Source organism: Antechinus flavipes, chromosome 4 (assembly GCF_016432865.1).
Source record: "Antechinus flavipes isolate AdamAnt ecotype Samford, QLD, Australia chromosome 4, AdamAnt_v2, whole genome shotgun sequence".
NCBI classification, from domain to species: domain Eukaryota; kingdom Metazoa; phylum Chordata; class Mammalia; order Dasyuromorphia; family Dasyuridae; genus Antechinus; species Antechinus flavipes.
In genome coordinates, this window is record NC_067401.1 from 118085580 (window position 1) to 118102746 (window position 17167).

The 17167-nt window shown below is 36.1% G+C and overlaps 1 protein-coding gene across 2 annotated transcripts in view; it reads right to left on the reverse strand.

Moving 5' to 3' along the window:
• Positions 1-2342: 2342 nt before the first annotated feature.
• GDPD1 (glycerophosphodiester phosphodiesterase domain containing 1) overlaps positions 2343-17167 on the reverse strand; it is a 59381-nt gene continuing 44556 nt past the window's right edge. The window contains exons 5-10 of one of the 2 annotated variants that reach the window (XM_051994144.1): positions 13650-13768; positions 13184-13273; positions 11316-11449; positions 8952-9011; positions 5523-5574; positions 2343-3068 (exon numbers count right to left, since the gene is read on the reverse strand). In XM_051994144.1, coding sequence (XP_051850104.1) covers positions 2949-3068; positions 5523-5574; positions 8952-9011; positions 11316-11449; positions 13184-13273; positions 13650-13768 — 575 coding nt within the window. In that variant the 3' untranslated portion in view covers positions 2343-2948. Of the gene's footprint in view, positions 3069-5522; positions 5575-8951; positions 9012-10555; positions 10648-11315; positions 11450-13183; positions 13274-13649; positions 13769-17167 lie in introns of those variants that run through there. The other variant, XM_051994145.1, reaches the window with a different exon arrangement.

Here is a 17167-nt window from a genome sequence, read left to right on the forward strand (position 1 = left end):
CAGGATCAGCATTCTATCTACTGCACCACCTCAAAGTCCCAAATTATATCAGTAGCTAATAAAAAGAGAACTTTTTGGAATCCTGAGATGTGAGTCCAGTCCAGCTCTACCATTTATTTACTGAGCAGATGAATGACTACAGGCAAAACATATAATTACTCTGAGCCTCAATTTCCTCCTCAACAAAAGGGTGATAGTATTATAAAAATCTACACTCCAAGGACTGTCTTCAGTCTTGAAAAAGAAATGTCCGTAAATCATGAAGTACTGTATAGCTCTAGTAACTTATTTTCAAAATAGATCTTTGGCAAATTCAAGTCTTCTGTCAGGATATTATTCCAAACTCAAATGAAAACAAGTGAATATCCCAAACAACGCAGTCTGTACACGAAAGCCAGATAAGTTTAGGCTCTCAAAACTTTGGGGAGTGGGTGGGGGAATGGAGAGTTTGCTTCCAGACATATATAACTTCATAGGTTTAAAAAAAGATCAGCTTCTAGTCCAATCTCCTCATTTTAAGAGATGAGAAAATCAGGACCACGTTCACACTAGTAATAAGGAGCAGGCCTTTTGAGTGGTCCTCCACGGTATCCCTACTGTGCAACACTGTCTCTTATTTCCAATACAGAAGGCTCCCAATGAGAAAAGTCCATCCCCCAATGCAGCCTTCTATTCACTATCCCACACACTGTCCCATCATTTATTTAACATGCATTCTTAATGATTTAACATTAATCCTGAACAAGCTTAGCTATGTGACTTTCTGGTTCTTATGGAGATCAGAATCAGCAAACCAGAGGTACCACAGAACTCTTCAAGATGGATATCAGATTGCAGAAAAGATAGCTGATAGTCTGACAATGAGAGAGATGGCTAGAATATTTTAAATGTGTGTGCAAAATTGCATTACCATTCAGTTCAAAGCCTAGATATTCAAAATGATAACCCCGTAACACCAAAGATGAAATTATATATAATATCTTTAAAAAGCCACTGAAATGTATAATGCATTCCTGTCAACAATGCTTATAATTAACAGTTCTGGCATTAGTGGTCACAACTGCAACCATGAACAGTCTATTTCACTATAATAACTAATATTTGATATAAACTTTTAAGACTTGCAAAGAGCAAAAATATGTACTTCATTTCATTTTACCATCAATAATAAACCCGAGGTTAAGTACTACAGATGTTAGGATCTCCATTTCAAAGATGAAGAAAACAGGAGGTGAAGTAATTAAAGACACAAAGTAAGGATCGGGGGATTAGAGTCAGGTTCTTGTGGACTCCAGGTCAGGCATCTGTTCCTTTTCCCCTACCTTCTTAAACTGTAGTTCCCATCCTATATGGAGTTTTGTAATTCATTGTATTAGAGCAGGAGTGATAAGAACTAGGTGCCCTCCAAGTCATATTTTTCCCTTCCCCCCACTACACCTCCAATCAATGCCAGTTGATAAACAGTATCAAGTTACTAAACATCATCTACTTCCTCTTTCCCTTTCCTTAGTTTAGAGGTAAATTTCAGGTGCATGGGCTCACTTTTATCAATAAATTCATAAATTATTCAGTTAAAAATTTCAGAGCCTGTTTGGTATTACTACAATTAAAAAATATAACAAAACAGAATAGTGAAAAACACACACCAAGAGACTTAAGCATGTCCTTGGAAAACTTTATTTCCGCTCAAAAAAAAAAAAAGAGAGAGAGAGAGAGAGAGAGAGAGAGAGAAAGAAAGAAAGAAACCTATCCTTCATGAGAAAATGTGTTACAAATGACAAGTGTCTGGGATTTCACCTGCCCTATGATAGAGCATCATTTACTGCTGACCAGAGATCAGAGGTCCCACTGATGACAAAAACTCAAAAGTTTTGGAAACAGATTTACACACAGTTATAGAAGAAAGACTAAGAAAGGGAATTTTAGCATGTTGGGAAATATTATTTCCAACTAACACTCAAAAGGGACAACTTGGTTAGCAAAACAGTAGATACAGATCAGGTGGGAAGTTTGGAAACAATGATGCCACCTTTAACATAATGAAGATGCTAAAGAGTCAAAGTGGTTTTATACATCAAGAAACAGGCCGCAAAATACAATTAGGCCTTGTTACAATTTGTAATTTCCCATCTTTTGAGAGATTCTAGTCTCAATAATAACTTACAAATCTACTTTGCAATGTTTACAATGGAAACAAAGTTAGCCATAGAGTCGATGGTACACACATGTACATACACACACACACACACACACCCTCCAGAAGACTTCAAAGATTAGTCTGACATCCTTATTAACAAAAGTATATAACAATAGCCAAAGAAAAACTTAATTCGGTCTAAAGATTTTGTTTCTGGTTAAGTGATGGTTATTTATTTCTATGAGACTCACTACTAATCACAGTATGTGTCCTGTCAGATAACCACACATCATTGTTTGATTTTTTTTTCTTTTTTAACTGCTTCTCTGTTTTTTTTTTTTTTTTTTTCACTGTGCAGGCCAGCAATATGTCCAGAAATAAAGAGCCAACTTAAGAATAGCTGCAGTTTTTCAATAATTTTTACTGATTAACTGATCTCAGCCAATGAAGGCTATGATCTCTCAAAGTCCTGGATTTTACCTCATCTGTTAGTGGTAGTCTTTGATTTGAAAATTGCTTGAAGTACAGAAAAATGCAAAAATCTTGATCCACAATAGATATAGAAATCTTGATCCACTATTCATCTTTTATCTGCCCTATCTCTATCAATATTAACTTTCTAAACCAATTATGTAAAATCTGGGATATATTTTAAAATAAATATACATTACAGTTTCTACATTATGAATCAGGCTTTAAAATGAGGTAATGAAACTCAATTGATTACATCTTTTATCATTCTGAAAACGGCTTATTTATATGATGCTGAAAAAAGAATATTCCTTAGTCTTCTTCGAATGTTTAGGTTGACTTATGTATAATTATATAAAAATTCTTTAAGCTTTGTTGGATAGTCTGTCATCACCCCAGTTGCTCCCAAATCAAAAGCTTTTTTGTATTCATTCTCTTCATTTAGTACCCACACATATACCTAAAAACAGAGGAAGAAGAAAAAATGTAAAAAACAGAGCATATTTCACCTTCACATAATAGCACTTATCCATTACAATCCCAATGCATTTTGTTGGAAATGTACAAAGTTTAAAAAATTCATAACCACTCAGAAAAATTCAATCTCAATACTAACTGGGAGTGTGGACCTCCTCCCTCCCTCTTGCTCATTCCCACCTTTATATGTATGAAAATCTAATTTCAGATAATACATCTTCTGTTCCCAACTCCTCCACATTCCAAAATAAATTTCCATTAAATCCTCACTAAAAAGATGGTCTAAATCCTCACTAAAAAGATGGCAGAACACCTAAAGCCCTCTTCAGCCAAACATTCAGTGAGCCAGCAGCATCAAAGGCAGGGGCAGAAGTGAAAAAAACAAAAAACAAAAAACCCTTCCCTTAACCCCGTTTCTCTGAATTACCATCTCTCAGGTAGCAAGGTGGCGTCACAGGGCACCACCTGTCTGGGCCTGGAATGGGGACAACTTCAAATCTGACCCAACATTAGCCAAGTGACTCTGGGCAAGTCATTTTACCCTGTTTAGCTCATTGTCCTCATATGTAAAATGAGCTGGAGAAGCAATGGCACGCCAAACCTCCAGATGGAGCCACAGAGAACAGGCTGGGCCTGAAAAGGCTCAACAGTCCCAACTCAGCTGCCAGCCCATCACCTCCCTTCTCTCCAACAGGCATCAGACCAGTCTCTTCAATATCACCAATAAATCTAATGCCTTCGTTTCCATTTTCATCTTCCTTAATATTTCTGGAGCATCTGACACTCTCATCACTATGTTCCTACCGGTTCTTTCCCTCCTTGGCTTTTGCAAAGCACTTTCCCTTTCACTCTTTTTTCCTCCCTCCCTTTCCCCCTTCCCTCCTCTTCCTCTTTCACATCTTTCTCCTTCCTCCTCCTTTCTCTCTTCTTCCTCTCCTCACTCTCTCCTTCCTCCTCTTCTCTCTTCCCCTCCCTCTCCCTCCCTACCCTGCCTCCAGTACTATGACCAACTCTTCTACCTATTTCTCTCACTCCTTCTCCTAAATATACTGTCCCCCAAGGCTACCTAGCAATCTCATGGCTTCATCCTCCATCCATAGCTTTAGAAATCACCTTTTTTCTGAATTCCAATCTAGAATTCTCAACTATGAAACATCTCTAGCTGAATGTCTCTCAAACATCTTAACCTTAACATACCTAAAAACAAATTCATTATCTTCTAAAATTTGCTCCCCTCCCTAACTTCCTTTATTTCTATAGCTAGCAGCACCATTCTCTTAATCCAAGCATTTGCAAAACTTGGTATTATTTTTGACTAGGTCCCCTCTACATTTAATCAGTTGCCAATTGTGTCAATTATATCTGCACAAGGCTGTTAAGCATCAACCCATTACCACTGTTACTATCCTAGTTGAGACTTCATTATCTCAACTACATACCTGTCTAGTGCAATAGTTTCCCAGCTAATCTTCCTGCCAAAATCAACTGACAGTGCAAAAATCTGATTGTGTCCTTTTCCCCCCACTTTGGTTCCTCCCAGAACTTTCATTTAAGCTGGGCCCTGGACTGGCCTCTTCTCATACCCTAGGCCACACTCCAAGCCTTCTCTTCCATGACTCTACCAGATGTCTTTGCTTCCCACTCCCAGTCCACCCCTGCCTTCAGCTTCCTTTTATACATTGTCTTCCCTCATTAGATTGAACATTATCATACTGAGACCCAGGATTTGCCTTTTTTTATTCTTGAATTTGTCTTCCTAGCACTTAGAAACTTCAACTGCTCTACAATGTCCAGGTTTAAGGAAGTTATCTGGGTCACTGAGAAGGTAGATGACTTGTCCAGGTTCGACCAGTCTGCATTGCCACAAGCTAAAATCCTCTTCCTTCAAGGTTTACCTTGTGAGTTACCTCCTCCATGAATTCTTCCCTGTAACTTTTCCCTGTGTCATTATATTCTTTCAAATTTGGTCTAAACTCTTACTAGCTGTGTCACTCTGGGCAAATCACTCCACTCCTTTGCTTCAGTTTCCTCATTAGTAAAAGGGAGATAACAATAGCATCTACCTCTCAGGTTGTTGTGAGGATGAAATGAGATGATGATTGTAAAGTACTTAGCAAGTAGTAGGTATTATATAAATGTTAGATATTATTACTACTTTTTATTTGTTTGTGTGCACCGTGGATCATAAATTCCATGCAGGAAGGCATTATTTTGTTTTGTATCTTTGTATTCTTAGCATCAGCATTTGCCTTAACAGGCATTTTCATAAATGACGTGAAATCCAAAATCAATCCAAAGTTCTTGACCCTGTGCTAAAATTAGCTATACTAAATAAAGTTTATGCTAAAATAAAATTTAAATAATAAGAAAAATAAAGCTATCCTGTCTATAAGGATATCATTAGAAATCAGACTTTGTATGTTTTCTAGAAATATACCTGAATGCCTCGGGCAGTGAGGTGATCAAATAAGGCTTTCCTCATTAGCAACCTATAAGGAGAAAAAGAGAATAACATTTAGGACAATCTTTAACCTAGCATTTCCCTGGTATCTGCCCAACAGCATAAAATCACTCAAAAAATCAAACTCATTAAGCAATTACTATCAATACTGGGGACACTATATATATATACACACACATACATATACTATTATGGTAATGGGGTCTCCCTTCAGGGAGGAAACCACATATGTCCTCAAAAGCAACATTTTTAAAAAGTCACACTGGTGCGGGAAAGGGCAGGAGCAGCAATGAATCTGAAGGGAGCTGGTGAGGATCAGCCTTCCACGCAGTCCTGACTATGTAAAGAAAACAGCCCCAGCTTAAGACTCCTTGTCACAGATGCTGAGACTCCCCTCTACATTATCTCAAATCTTGGAAAACTTGAGGTTTCCCCTCCTGGACCCTCTCTAGCTCCTCCTACTCTGGCTGGATGCAGCAAGAGAAAACCAATCCCTCTTCTCATTGTTTGAGCTAGAGTGGGAAAAGATATATTACTGGCCTTCCAAGTTTTCAAAGAGAAAGAGAAAGTTATGGCATATATGGAGTGTATTTGTATTCTAACTCACTCATATTATGGGTCAAATGGGCCTCTACTTTGAGAACCCACCTCCCACTGATGGTTCAATGGGAAAATGTTCTTAGTTCTATACACACCTGACTTACAAATGAACTTTTGGAACATATCATGTGTCTTTAAAATTAGAAACTTCCTGCATAAAGAAATATGCACCTGTATTTCAAGGCCAAGCACATTAATCAGAGGAAGTGAGATGTTCACATTAATCAGAGGAAGTGAAATGTTCACAAATTAGCAGTTAAATGAGTATAACATTTGTCATTTATACTTTTCTTCTCAACTGAAATGATAAACTGGTAAAGGCTAGTTGAAAAGCTAGTGAAAGAACTGCTATTTAAGTTGAACATGACAGATTAATATTAAATCAAATATTTTACATTAAAATTGGATCCTAGAGTACAGAGAAAAAGCAGATTAAGGGAACTCTTCAAGGTCCTGTGAAAGGAACACTAAAGCAAACATTTACTACTTCAAGAACCAGGGATCATTTTAAACAAAACAAAGCATAATTGCTTTACAGTATTTATCTAAAGCAAAGTCAAGTTATCCTACAAATGGAGGATTTTTTTTGCAAATTAAAATAACTGATGTTATCATTTCTTATCTCTCAGATTGGCAAACAGAACAAATAAGGAAAATGATAAATGTTGGAAGGAGTATGGGAAAATTGGGATACTAATGTATGTTGGTAGAATTGTGAACTAATTCAGCCATTCTAGAGAGCAATTTGAAACTATTCCCAAAGGGCTATAAAACTGTGCATACTTTTTGATCCAGCAACACAACTGCTAGGTCTATATCCCAAAGACATCCAAAAAAAAGGGGGAAAGGACAAAAATATTTATAGCAGCTTTTTTTTTTTTTTTTTTTTTTTTTTTTTGGTGGTAGCCAAGAATTGGAAATAAAAGGAATGGCTAAACAAATTATGGTATATGATTGTAACAGAATAGTATTGTGCTATAAAAAATGACAAGCAGGATGATTTCAGAAAAACCTGAATAGATATATATGAACTGATATGCAGTGATGGGAACTAGGAGAACATTATTCAGAATAAAAGTAATACTGTTAAATGAAGACCTGTGAGTGACTTAGCTATTCTTAGCAATGCAATGATCTAAGAAAATCCCAAAGCACCAATGATTAAGCATACTATCTACATAGAGAGAAAGAACTATTTGAATTTTGTTTGAAATATTGTTTGAATATAGACTAAAAACATGCTATTTTTCGCTTTCTTTTTCTTTTATTCAAATCTTGTACAAAATGACTAATTTGGAAATAAATTTGAGAAAGGAGGCCTTCAGAGAAACTTGTTTCAAAATTCTTTTCACAATTACTATTACTAACTGCATTTCTCCCTAGTTTATATTCCATAATCTCTCTTTTACCCTGTCCCTCCTCAAAAGTGTTTTGCTACTAGCCATGCCCTCCTCCAATATACCCTCTCTCTCCTATCACCACCTTCTTCTTTTCATCTATAGGATAAGATAGATCTCTAGATTCATATTCTATGTATATTATTCTCTCTTTGAGCCAATTCTATGACAGTAAGGTTTACTCATTCTCCCTCTTCTGCCCTCTATCCCTCCACTATAAAAGCTTTTTTTTGTCTCCTTTATGGCAGACAAATTATGCCATTTCACTTCTCCTTTCTCTTGGTACAGTCTTAATTTTATTTGTTTTTAGATATTATCCCTTCATATTCAACTCACACCTGTGCCTATATAATACTCCTTCTAACTGCCTTAATGAAAAAATTCCTGACTTACAAGTTACAGCTTTCCATGTAGAAATGTAAATAGATAAACCTCAAGTCCCTTATGATTTCCCTTTCTTGATTACCTCTTTATACTTCTCCTAAGTTCTATATTTGAAAAATCAAATTTTTTATTTCATAATGAATGCTTAAAAGTCCTCTATTTCATTGAATTTCCACCTTTTCTCCTGAAGAATTCTTATACTCACTTTTGATGGGTAGGTGATTCTTGGTTGTAATCCTAGCTCTATTGCTCTCCGGATATAATATTCCGATCCCTCTGATTCTTTAAAGAAGAAGCTACTAACTCTTGTGTTATCATGACTGGGGCTCCACTACAATTGAATTGTTTTTTCTGCTTCCAATATTTTCTCCTTGACCTGAGAATTCCACAATTTGGCTATAATATTTCTGGGAGTTTTAATCTTGGGAGCTCTTTCAGGAGGTAATTGGTGGATTCTTTTAATTTCTATTTTACCTTCTGGTTCTAGAAAATCAGGTCAGTTTTCCTTGATAATTTCTTGAAAGATGATATCTGGGCTCTTTTTCTGATCATGGCTTTTAGGTGGACCAATAATTTTAAATTTCTCTCTCCTGGATCTATCAGATCAGTTGTTTTCCCAATGAAATATTTCACGTTGTTTTCTATTTTTTCATTCTTTTGATTTCTTTTATTGTTCCTTGATTTGGTATGGTCTGCTGAGGGACTGTGCTAGGCTCCCACTCTGTGGTTACCAACTTTTCCTGCTAATCTTCTAAGTCGTCTTCAGTTGGAAAATGGTTCCACTTCATCTTTTTGTGGGTTCTAATACTCTAAAATTTGTTTAGAGTTATTTTTTAAAGGAATTTGGAGAGGTTTTTGGGAAAGCTCTGAGTCCCTGCCTTTACTCCACCACTTTGGTTCCACCTCTTTGAAATATCTTTTAGTTTAAAATCATCTTCATTTCCAAATGCAATGCATACAAGAATGATATTTAATAGAAAATTTATTGAGTGACCAAGTTTTTAGAAAAAATTAAAATTTTTACCTATCAGCCAGCCAGATGAGAAATTTTTGACTCCTCGATATGCTCTGTGGTTCCTTTAGTCTGAGAAAAAAAATAAAATTGAAACTACAAATTAACAACACAGCAATGTACAAAACAACCTCTACATCCCTCATTTCCCCATTCTTTATCTCTGTTCCCAGGAAGCATTCTCTAAAGCTATAGTTAATGCTGATTTCAGGTTAACTTTCTGTTGCCAGAGTCCAAGAGTAAAAGGGTGAGAAGGGGTGAGGAGAAGGAAGATTTATAATTCAGACTTTGTTCTATCCTTTCCTTACTTTCTTTTTTTACTAGAACTTTTTTCTATGGTACTCCAATATAATTCAAGTGCTTTATTCCAACAAGAGAGAGATTTGTGTTACCAACCTGATAAAATTAATACTAGAACTTTCTGTTATTCTCTTTTTTAGTATAAGATTCTTTGGAAGGTAGTTCCTATTCTTGCTAGTTTATCTCATTATTTTCACCACTAAGCCAAGGATAAGCTTTTTCTTCTACTTCCCAGATATCCTTGTCCTGACTAAAAAGAAACATGTCATCTTTCAAACTATTATATAAATTGAGACAACCATCTGTATCAGCATATCATGGATTCCATTCTCAGCCCTTCTCCCCTAATTCCACTTCTTTTCTATCTGTGATTCTTGAACTTTAGAATTTTTTAATGGCCTAATCACCTACTAGATCCTCCTCTTTCTGAATCAACTCATCTTTTATTTTATTTCTCTATAAATCCATCAAAATTTTTTTCTAAATATACTCTTTTTTCTAAATACTCTTGCATAGTTGGCTCTCTCCCTAAAATCTTCATTTTTTCTTAGCCAGTTCAACCCACTTGGCCCAAATTGGAGCTCCCCTTACTTTTGAAGGAATGATTCACCCTATTCTCCTTTAAGAAATTCCATAGCTCAAACTCAAACCAGCAAATTAAATACAATTAGGGTCTTGTCCTAGGAAATCCTTGTAATTGTTCACTGAACAACTAAAAATACTTAAGTCTCCAAATTTACACTGTTTCTCCACTCAACACACAATCACTTCTTGGAAAAAAAAATTATTTGGTCTTACTGTTTCTAAAGAGAACACTCAGAAATACTCATTTAAAAGAATAAAGATTCTATCTGTGCTAAAGGAAAGCAGCCAATCATGGGAACAGAAGGTTAGTGCCAACTTAAAAATACACCATGAAGGGAGCAGTATTCTTTTGTATGGAGGGTCTGGCTACCAAGAGGAAACATGCTAATGAATATGAGCAGAATAAACAAAAAACAAATTGGAAAACTGAAACCATAGGTAGTAGATACAACAGCATTCACTAATATTTTTAAAGGAATACTGCATACATAGTATATGTTATTTTTGTGTTTCTGCTTTGGGGTTGATACATATTTAATACAGGTAAAATCCCAACATAACAAATTCTGTAATCACTTCAAATTCTTTTGTTACAGGTGGATTTTTACAATGAACACATTGGTAGATATCACATTCCCAGTCTGCAGGACCTTGAGATAGAGCTGATCTGTTTCTTCAAAAAGCAAGGCTTTGTATTCAGTAGGGGACTTGGGGAGGTATCATATACACACCTTCCCTACCCTTTTCTTTCTCCAAGCTTCAGATCTTTTTGGTAGTTGTTTTGGTGGGTGATTTGAGAGTCTGATAAACTTTTCTGGTGAGGCTGTTGGGATGTTTGAAGTGAAAAAGGATGAGTAACATTGAAGGGGCCAGTGCTGCTTGATGGCAGGATAAGACCCCATATTTATATTTTAACACATCCACCTCTGCCCCCCACAATCACTTTTTGCAAACATTAGTAAAACAATAATAATAATAACAACTCATTTTAAGCTTTAAGGCTTACAAAAGGCTTTGCTCACAGAAAACTAGTGAGGCAGGCAGATAATACAAGTATCATCCCTCACATTTTACAGATGATGAAACTAAGTCACAGACAAGAGAAGTGAATTGAATAGGGTCACACCATTTGTATCAAAGCTAGAACTTGAATCCAGAGTTTCTGACTCCAAGAATCAGGTAGTTTTGCTTCAAGTCAAAGCATCTCTTCTCCTTTCCTCTTGTCCTACTTACAAAGTATACAGCACAAATACACACGAAAAAATGACTATTAACTTGGAAGCACACTAAGCATTTATTATACTCAAAGAATTTACTATGATCAATTGAGTAGAGTAATTTTGTATCAATATGAGTCACAGTAGAAGATGGAAATGGGCTTGTATACAAAGCTTTCCTCTGTAATAGTATTGATTTTTATGGGATTTTACCTGCAACTCTCCTGTCATTATAATGATAAATCACAAAAACAAAAACAGGGTGGCCACTTACTTCAATATTATAGAAGGCATTGGAATTTCAAAAAACTGCTCACAGATGGGCACAAAAGGCAAGAGGCCAGTGTAGAATAGGCCAAGAATGAGCAGAACACGTTGTAGACTGAAGAGAATGGGGATATCTGAATTCTACAAAACACACATGTATAATATTATGCATTATTTCACAACCACTTAACAAGACAGGCCTAGCAAGTAATCCTTAAAATTTCATATCAAAGCTTAATACAAGTATTTTTTAGTTATAAACAAGATTCTTACAAACATTCATACAATGGCTGGCTCATGGGATACTGAGGTTACCCGAGGCATTGGGTCCTTTCTTCTGGCAGATATGGCCCAGAGATGTCTATGAATGAAGCCACTGCTTTAGGGAGAAACATTCCCCAAGCCCACTACATGCCCTTCTAATTTCATGCCATCTGCAGATGCCAAGACTGAGGTCCAAATTAGAAAACATTATTGAATACTTATATGAAAGTTAAGATTCTCTAAAATAGCCCACAAAAGCTTATACCATAAAGTAATTGAAATACTGTATAATTATTATGAAACGAACAATTGAGTAGCATGCTTATATAGCCATGATATATGTTGTTGATTGCCAATAAAAGCTACCCAGTTAATTAGAATAAAATGTATGACTGAATTACACAATATGTTGACAACCTATTTTACAATGTTGTCAAAAAGCCAGAAATAAAAAAAAGCACAAGGTAATTAATTGGGTCAAATTTCTTGGGCAAAATAACCTGAGACACTGTTATTCCTAGTCTCTGAAAATGTTTGGGGACACTGCAGCTTGTGATTTTTGCTAAAAATTGTGGATGTCTGAAAATAATTGGTTAGAGATCTGGGCTTTTTAGTAAAAATTTTCCCAAACCAGAGGCTTCTAATTCATAGTAATAGGACTGGAACTGGACTAGGTCTGCTTTTTCTCTGTCATTATCCCTCTTCTTGAGTTGCAGGGGACACCCAATATCCCCTTCCCCAGCACTCGCATGTGTAGGCACATGTGCACACACACACACACACACACACACACACACTCACACACTCTCTCTCTCTCTCTTTTTTTCCTCTCTCTCTCTCTCTCTCTCTCTCTCTCTCTCTCTCTCTCTCTCTCTCTCTCTCACTCACTCACTCTATCCCTCTCCCCTCCCATCCACTGTTTGTCCTATACTGCATGTGTATCATATTCAAGTCAGAAAAGGCTTAAAAAGAAATCTAAGACTTCTGGCTTTTCACATTAGCTTTTCCCTAGAAGGAGGCCTTCTCAAAATTGTAATCTTTAGTATTTTAGTATTTCTACTTGGAATGGGGAGGTGAGGGTCTCACTGTATTCCATTTTGTATATCCAAAGCACATACTTTTTTTTTTTTTTTCCTGACCAGAAACTATTCAGTTGATAGAATGCCTTTTCAACTTATTTGACAGGGTATAGGGAAAGAAGGAAAAGATAATTTAGGCTACAAAGCTTAATTCAAGATTCCCTTTCAATTCCAACTGAAGAGGAAACTTTTAATTAAAGCAAACATCTAAGGGACAAATGTGAACAAGCAAATGGTTCTTAAAAGGCAGAGTCTCACTAGACATTCATTTTTGTGTCAAGAATTATGAAATGAACTTAAAGATGCATGGCCTCCATCATTAAGCCCAAGACCTCCGCCTTTAAGAAAAATATCTCTGCTGCTGACCCATTGCTTCCACCTAGTTCTATGTTGTTTTTTCTATATAAGTACCAGAACAGCAACTGCTCTGGAAGCACTAGAAAAAAAAAAAAAAAGAAAAATAACTACTGTAATCTTTCACAGGCACAATAACAAAAGAAGTGAATAATTCTGGTTTCCAGAGGGAGCTTACCTCTTTGTGACACTTTTCTACAATTTCATATTTGGCATTGCCCCACACTGTCAAGTGTTCTCGTTTATACTGAGTTACCAACTCTGAAACCTGCATTGGAAAAATCAAAACCTCATATACTTGTCCAATTCATTTACCCTATTTTCCTTTTTATAAAAGACTTCATCACCAAGCACTCTATTTTTTAGAGTACAAGAATTGATCTAAAATGAAACACCAAACAATGTAACCTGAGATTTTCTCACAAACTAAAAATTATCTACATTTCTCATTTTTCTAACTAATTAAAAACAAAATGTAAATTCTTAGCTAATAGGTTGTAAAATGCAGCAACATAAGTAAATTATTTAAATAGCAAGCAGCCAAGTCTTTGTCATAACTCTAGGGAATCATCTTTCCATTTGGGTTGTAAAGTCTGATGCAACACAGCTAGAGGAAGTAATAAAGTTCATAATAAAAAAGATACCTTCTTAATCAGCAGATTGTTGTTGACTTTGATATCAATGTTTACTGGGGTGTGAGGAAAAGCCTCAAAAACTTCCTTCAGTAATGGAATTCGTTTGTCTTCTCCTTCACTTTGGCTTCCTGAAAAAATTAAAAATTATACCATATAATACAATGGCAGCTGGTCCTACAGATCAGAGGGAGGTAATCCTGCTCAATTATGCTAGATATAATTAAGCCTTAATTATATGAAAGTTAGTTCATTAAAAAAAAAAAAAAAAAAAAAAAACCACAAGCACTATACTTGCATCTAATTGGCAACTACCAGTTACTACTAAATGGGACTGATTGGATGAAGTATTCCTCAGTATTGAGTCACATGATCCCTGTTTCCAGAACTGGGACCTTGGGGGAGGTCATTTACTCTCTTGAGGAATGAACTTTGAATCTGAGATACAGGAAGTTGCAGGAAGTGTCGTGACCTGTGGGAGGCAGCCAACATTGGTGATTATTGGTCAAGGATGGTTACATCCTTTCAGTCTATCCAATGAGAAGGCTCAAGTCCTTTGCCTTTTAAACCCTGGACAGGCGGAAGCTGGCCAGGTTCCAGGAATACATGGTGGGAGTTGCCATGCCTCCCAGGTGTCTCTGGGCCTCTCCCTGCAGGGATTAAATAAATGTTTTCTCTTCATACCTGATGATGTCTCTGATTAGTTAACTGGATTGGGAAGGGGGTCTTGTACCTGACCGGTACCACGCACTACCATGTCCATTTATCTCTCTTGTTCATTGGAAAAAAGGCAGAGCTTTTAAGGTTTCTCTAAAATATCTTCTTTACTACCAAAATTCTTGTTCTAAAATGTCATCAATTTTTTCTTACGTTATTGAGGCTAACATTGTTCAAATAAGATAACAAGATAAGTTAGGTTGTTTTCTGAGGGAAAAAAAATTCATGAAAAACTGGAAGCATCTCCCACTTGATACCTGTGTTTCTTAGGGATACTCTTAAGTTTTACTTTCTCACAGACCTTTAGACTATGCTCATTTATCCAACCATTATGAACCAGATCAGTTGTGTTCCCTTTCCCGTCTGTATAGCCCTTTTAATCCATCTCAAATCCTAAAGCAAATGAAAATGTTCATTTTTTTCTGTTACAGATCTACAAAGCCCACTAATTAATATTCTTAAATGAGAAGCAGCAGATGAATGAGAAAAGGTTGATCTCTATTTTGAGGTATCTGAAAAAAATTATGTAAAATCTAACTTAATAATAGTTAACATTTATATAAGACTGTATACCAAGTGCTTTAAAATTGTTATCTCATTTGATCCTCACAATAACGTTGGAAGGGAAGTGCTATTATTATCCCCGGTTTACAGACGAGGAAACTTAGGAAAAGGTGAAATGACTTGCCCAGAGACCCAGGTAATAAGTATATGAGGCTGGATTTGAATTTAGGCCCTCCTGACTCCAAACCCAGAACTTTAGCCCCTATATCACTTAGCTGCCTACAAGTTAAATTTTCAATTGATATCCACTAGACATAAATAATATAAAATTAGCATAACAACCAAACATAATTCCTATAGAATGTGAATAATGGTTCCTAGAACATTAAGTAAGGTGGGATCCAGAGTGGACATTATGAATGTGAGAAAAAAATGTGAATTAAACAAAGACCAAAGAATGATTGGGAGATTAACTATAGTAACATAAAAAAGTAGCGGTACATGGAAAGAAAAAGGTACATTCAAAGAAGGAAGAGAATTTGGAACTCAAGATTTTAAAAATAAATGTTAAAAATTATTTTTACAAAATTACCCTGGCATGGGTTCTGTAAATAAAAAGTTATTATAAAATAAAATAAAAATTATTTTTACATATAACTGAGGAAAAATAAAGTATTAAATAAAATTTTTTTTAAAGAAAAAGTTGTGTTTAAATTAAATAGATGTTAAATTAAAAATTATTTAGGTCAGCAGAAAATCTAGAGGAGTTAAGCAAAGTAGACACACAAGGAACTCAAGTACCAACTTAAAGAGTTTTTAAAGATGGATTAAGAACATGAAAGCAGGGACAGATCAGAATAGTATCAGGAACACAAAAGCTAGAGAGGGAATTTTTTTTATTTGGGAAAGAACAACAAAGAAGGGACAGGATCAGCTTTTGGGATTGGGGGTGGGGAGAGAGGATGAATAATGAATGAGGAAAAAAAGCAAGGCTATTTAAACTTATTTTAAATTTTTTTTAGGCCAAGCAGGATGGCCCTAGAATTAGAAATGATACAACTACTCCCCTCCCAAAAAAAAGACTTATAAAGAGTTGAAATTGTTGAGTGGATTTTCAGGGTCCTAGCTATAGCAACAGCCCAAATAAGCTAGAACAGGATGCAGACAGAAAGGAGGTAAGCTGGCCTAAATGAGTTCCAACTACTACTCAGATGGGCCTCTGTCCTAGGGTGCTGAAAAAACTAGGAACCTTTGCCCTAGCTGTACTCCAGTCCTGGAATGTTCTTCCTCTTTATTTTCATCAACTACGTTCCCTGGCTTCCTTCAGGTGTCAGCGAACCGTCTGCAAGAAACCCTTCTTGGTCCTCCTTAATCTGAAACTACACCTATTTTATCTGTTTATTTTTCTTGTTTGTACATAATAGTTTGCATGATGTAGGCCTAGTTAGATGACAAAGTGAATTGAGTGCCAGGGCTAGGGTTGGGAAGGCTTTCTTATGTGGGCCTGAATACCTACATGTTATCTCTCCTTCTACTGAAAGCTAGGAGGTGCAATGGATGTAGTCCTGGATCTGGAATCAGAAAGACTCAATAACAAATTAGACTGGAAGGAAGCCCCTTTATCTGCATAATCTGCACTTTGCCCTCTCCATAAGACATTTGCTGACATTCAGAATTATGCATTATGACTAGCAAAGGGCCTATCACCACACAGTACAGAGAGGCAGATAATACAGAGATCCAGAACTAACCAAAAATGCTTAACAGGAAACTGGGCAGACTCAGGGACTGCAGACTCCAGGGGCTATAGTCAAAGGCATACCACATTTTAATTCTATCCAGTGCTTTGTAGGGCTTGTAGTTTAAATTATAAAAGGACTAGCCTGGAGGAAGGGAGGAAAGAGGGAACAGAGAACAAGACCACCGGTAGGAGGGAGTGAAAGGTTTTCTGAAGTTTAAACTACTAGGAACAAGCTTTCTATTTCTGTCTTGTTGTTAGAGATTGTGTTTTATAGCTTTTTATTCTAGAGTTCCATTATAGCGTTTTGAAACTTAATATATTAATTTTAATTAGATTTTTATGGATAAGAGTGCATCTTAAATCTGAAGGAAAAGTTAGCAATCAGGATAGTAGGGTTTTAGGTGACTTTGTCCTAGGAGGGGCTTGCTTGGGGGCAGAGGAGGAGAAAGAGGAGAGTGAATTGGAAAAAATTTAACTGATCTCTGGGAAAAACAGAAAATGAGCGCACTTTTAAGTTTACTTTGATTTATTAATATTTTCTCCACTTTCTTAAGCCTAGACAAAAAAA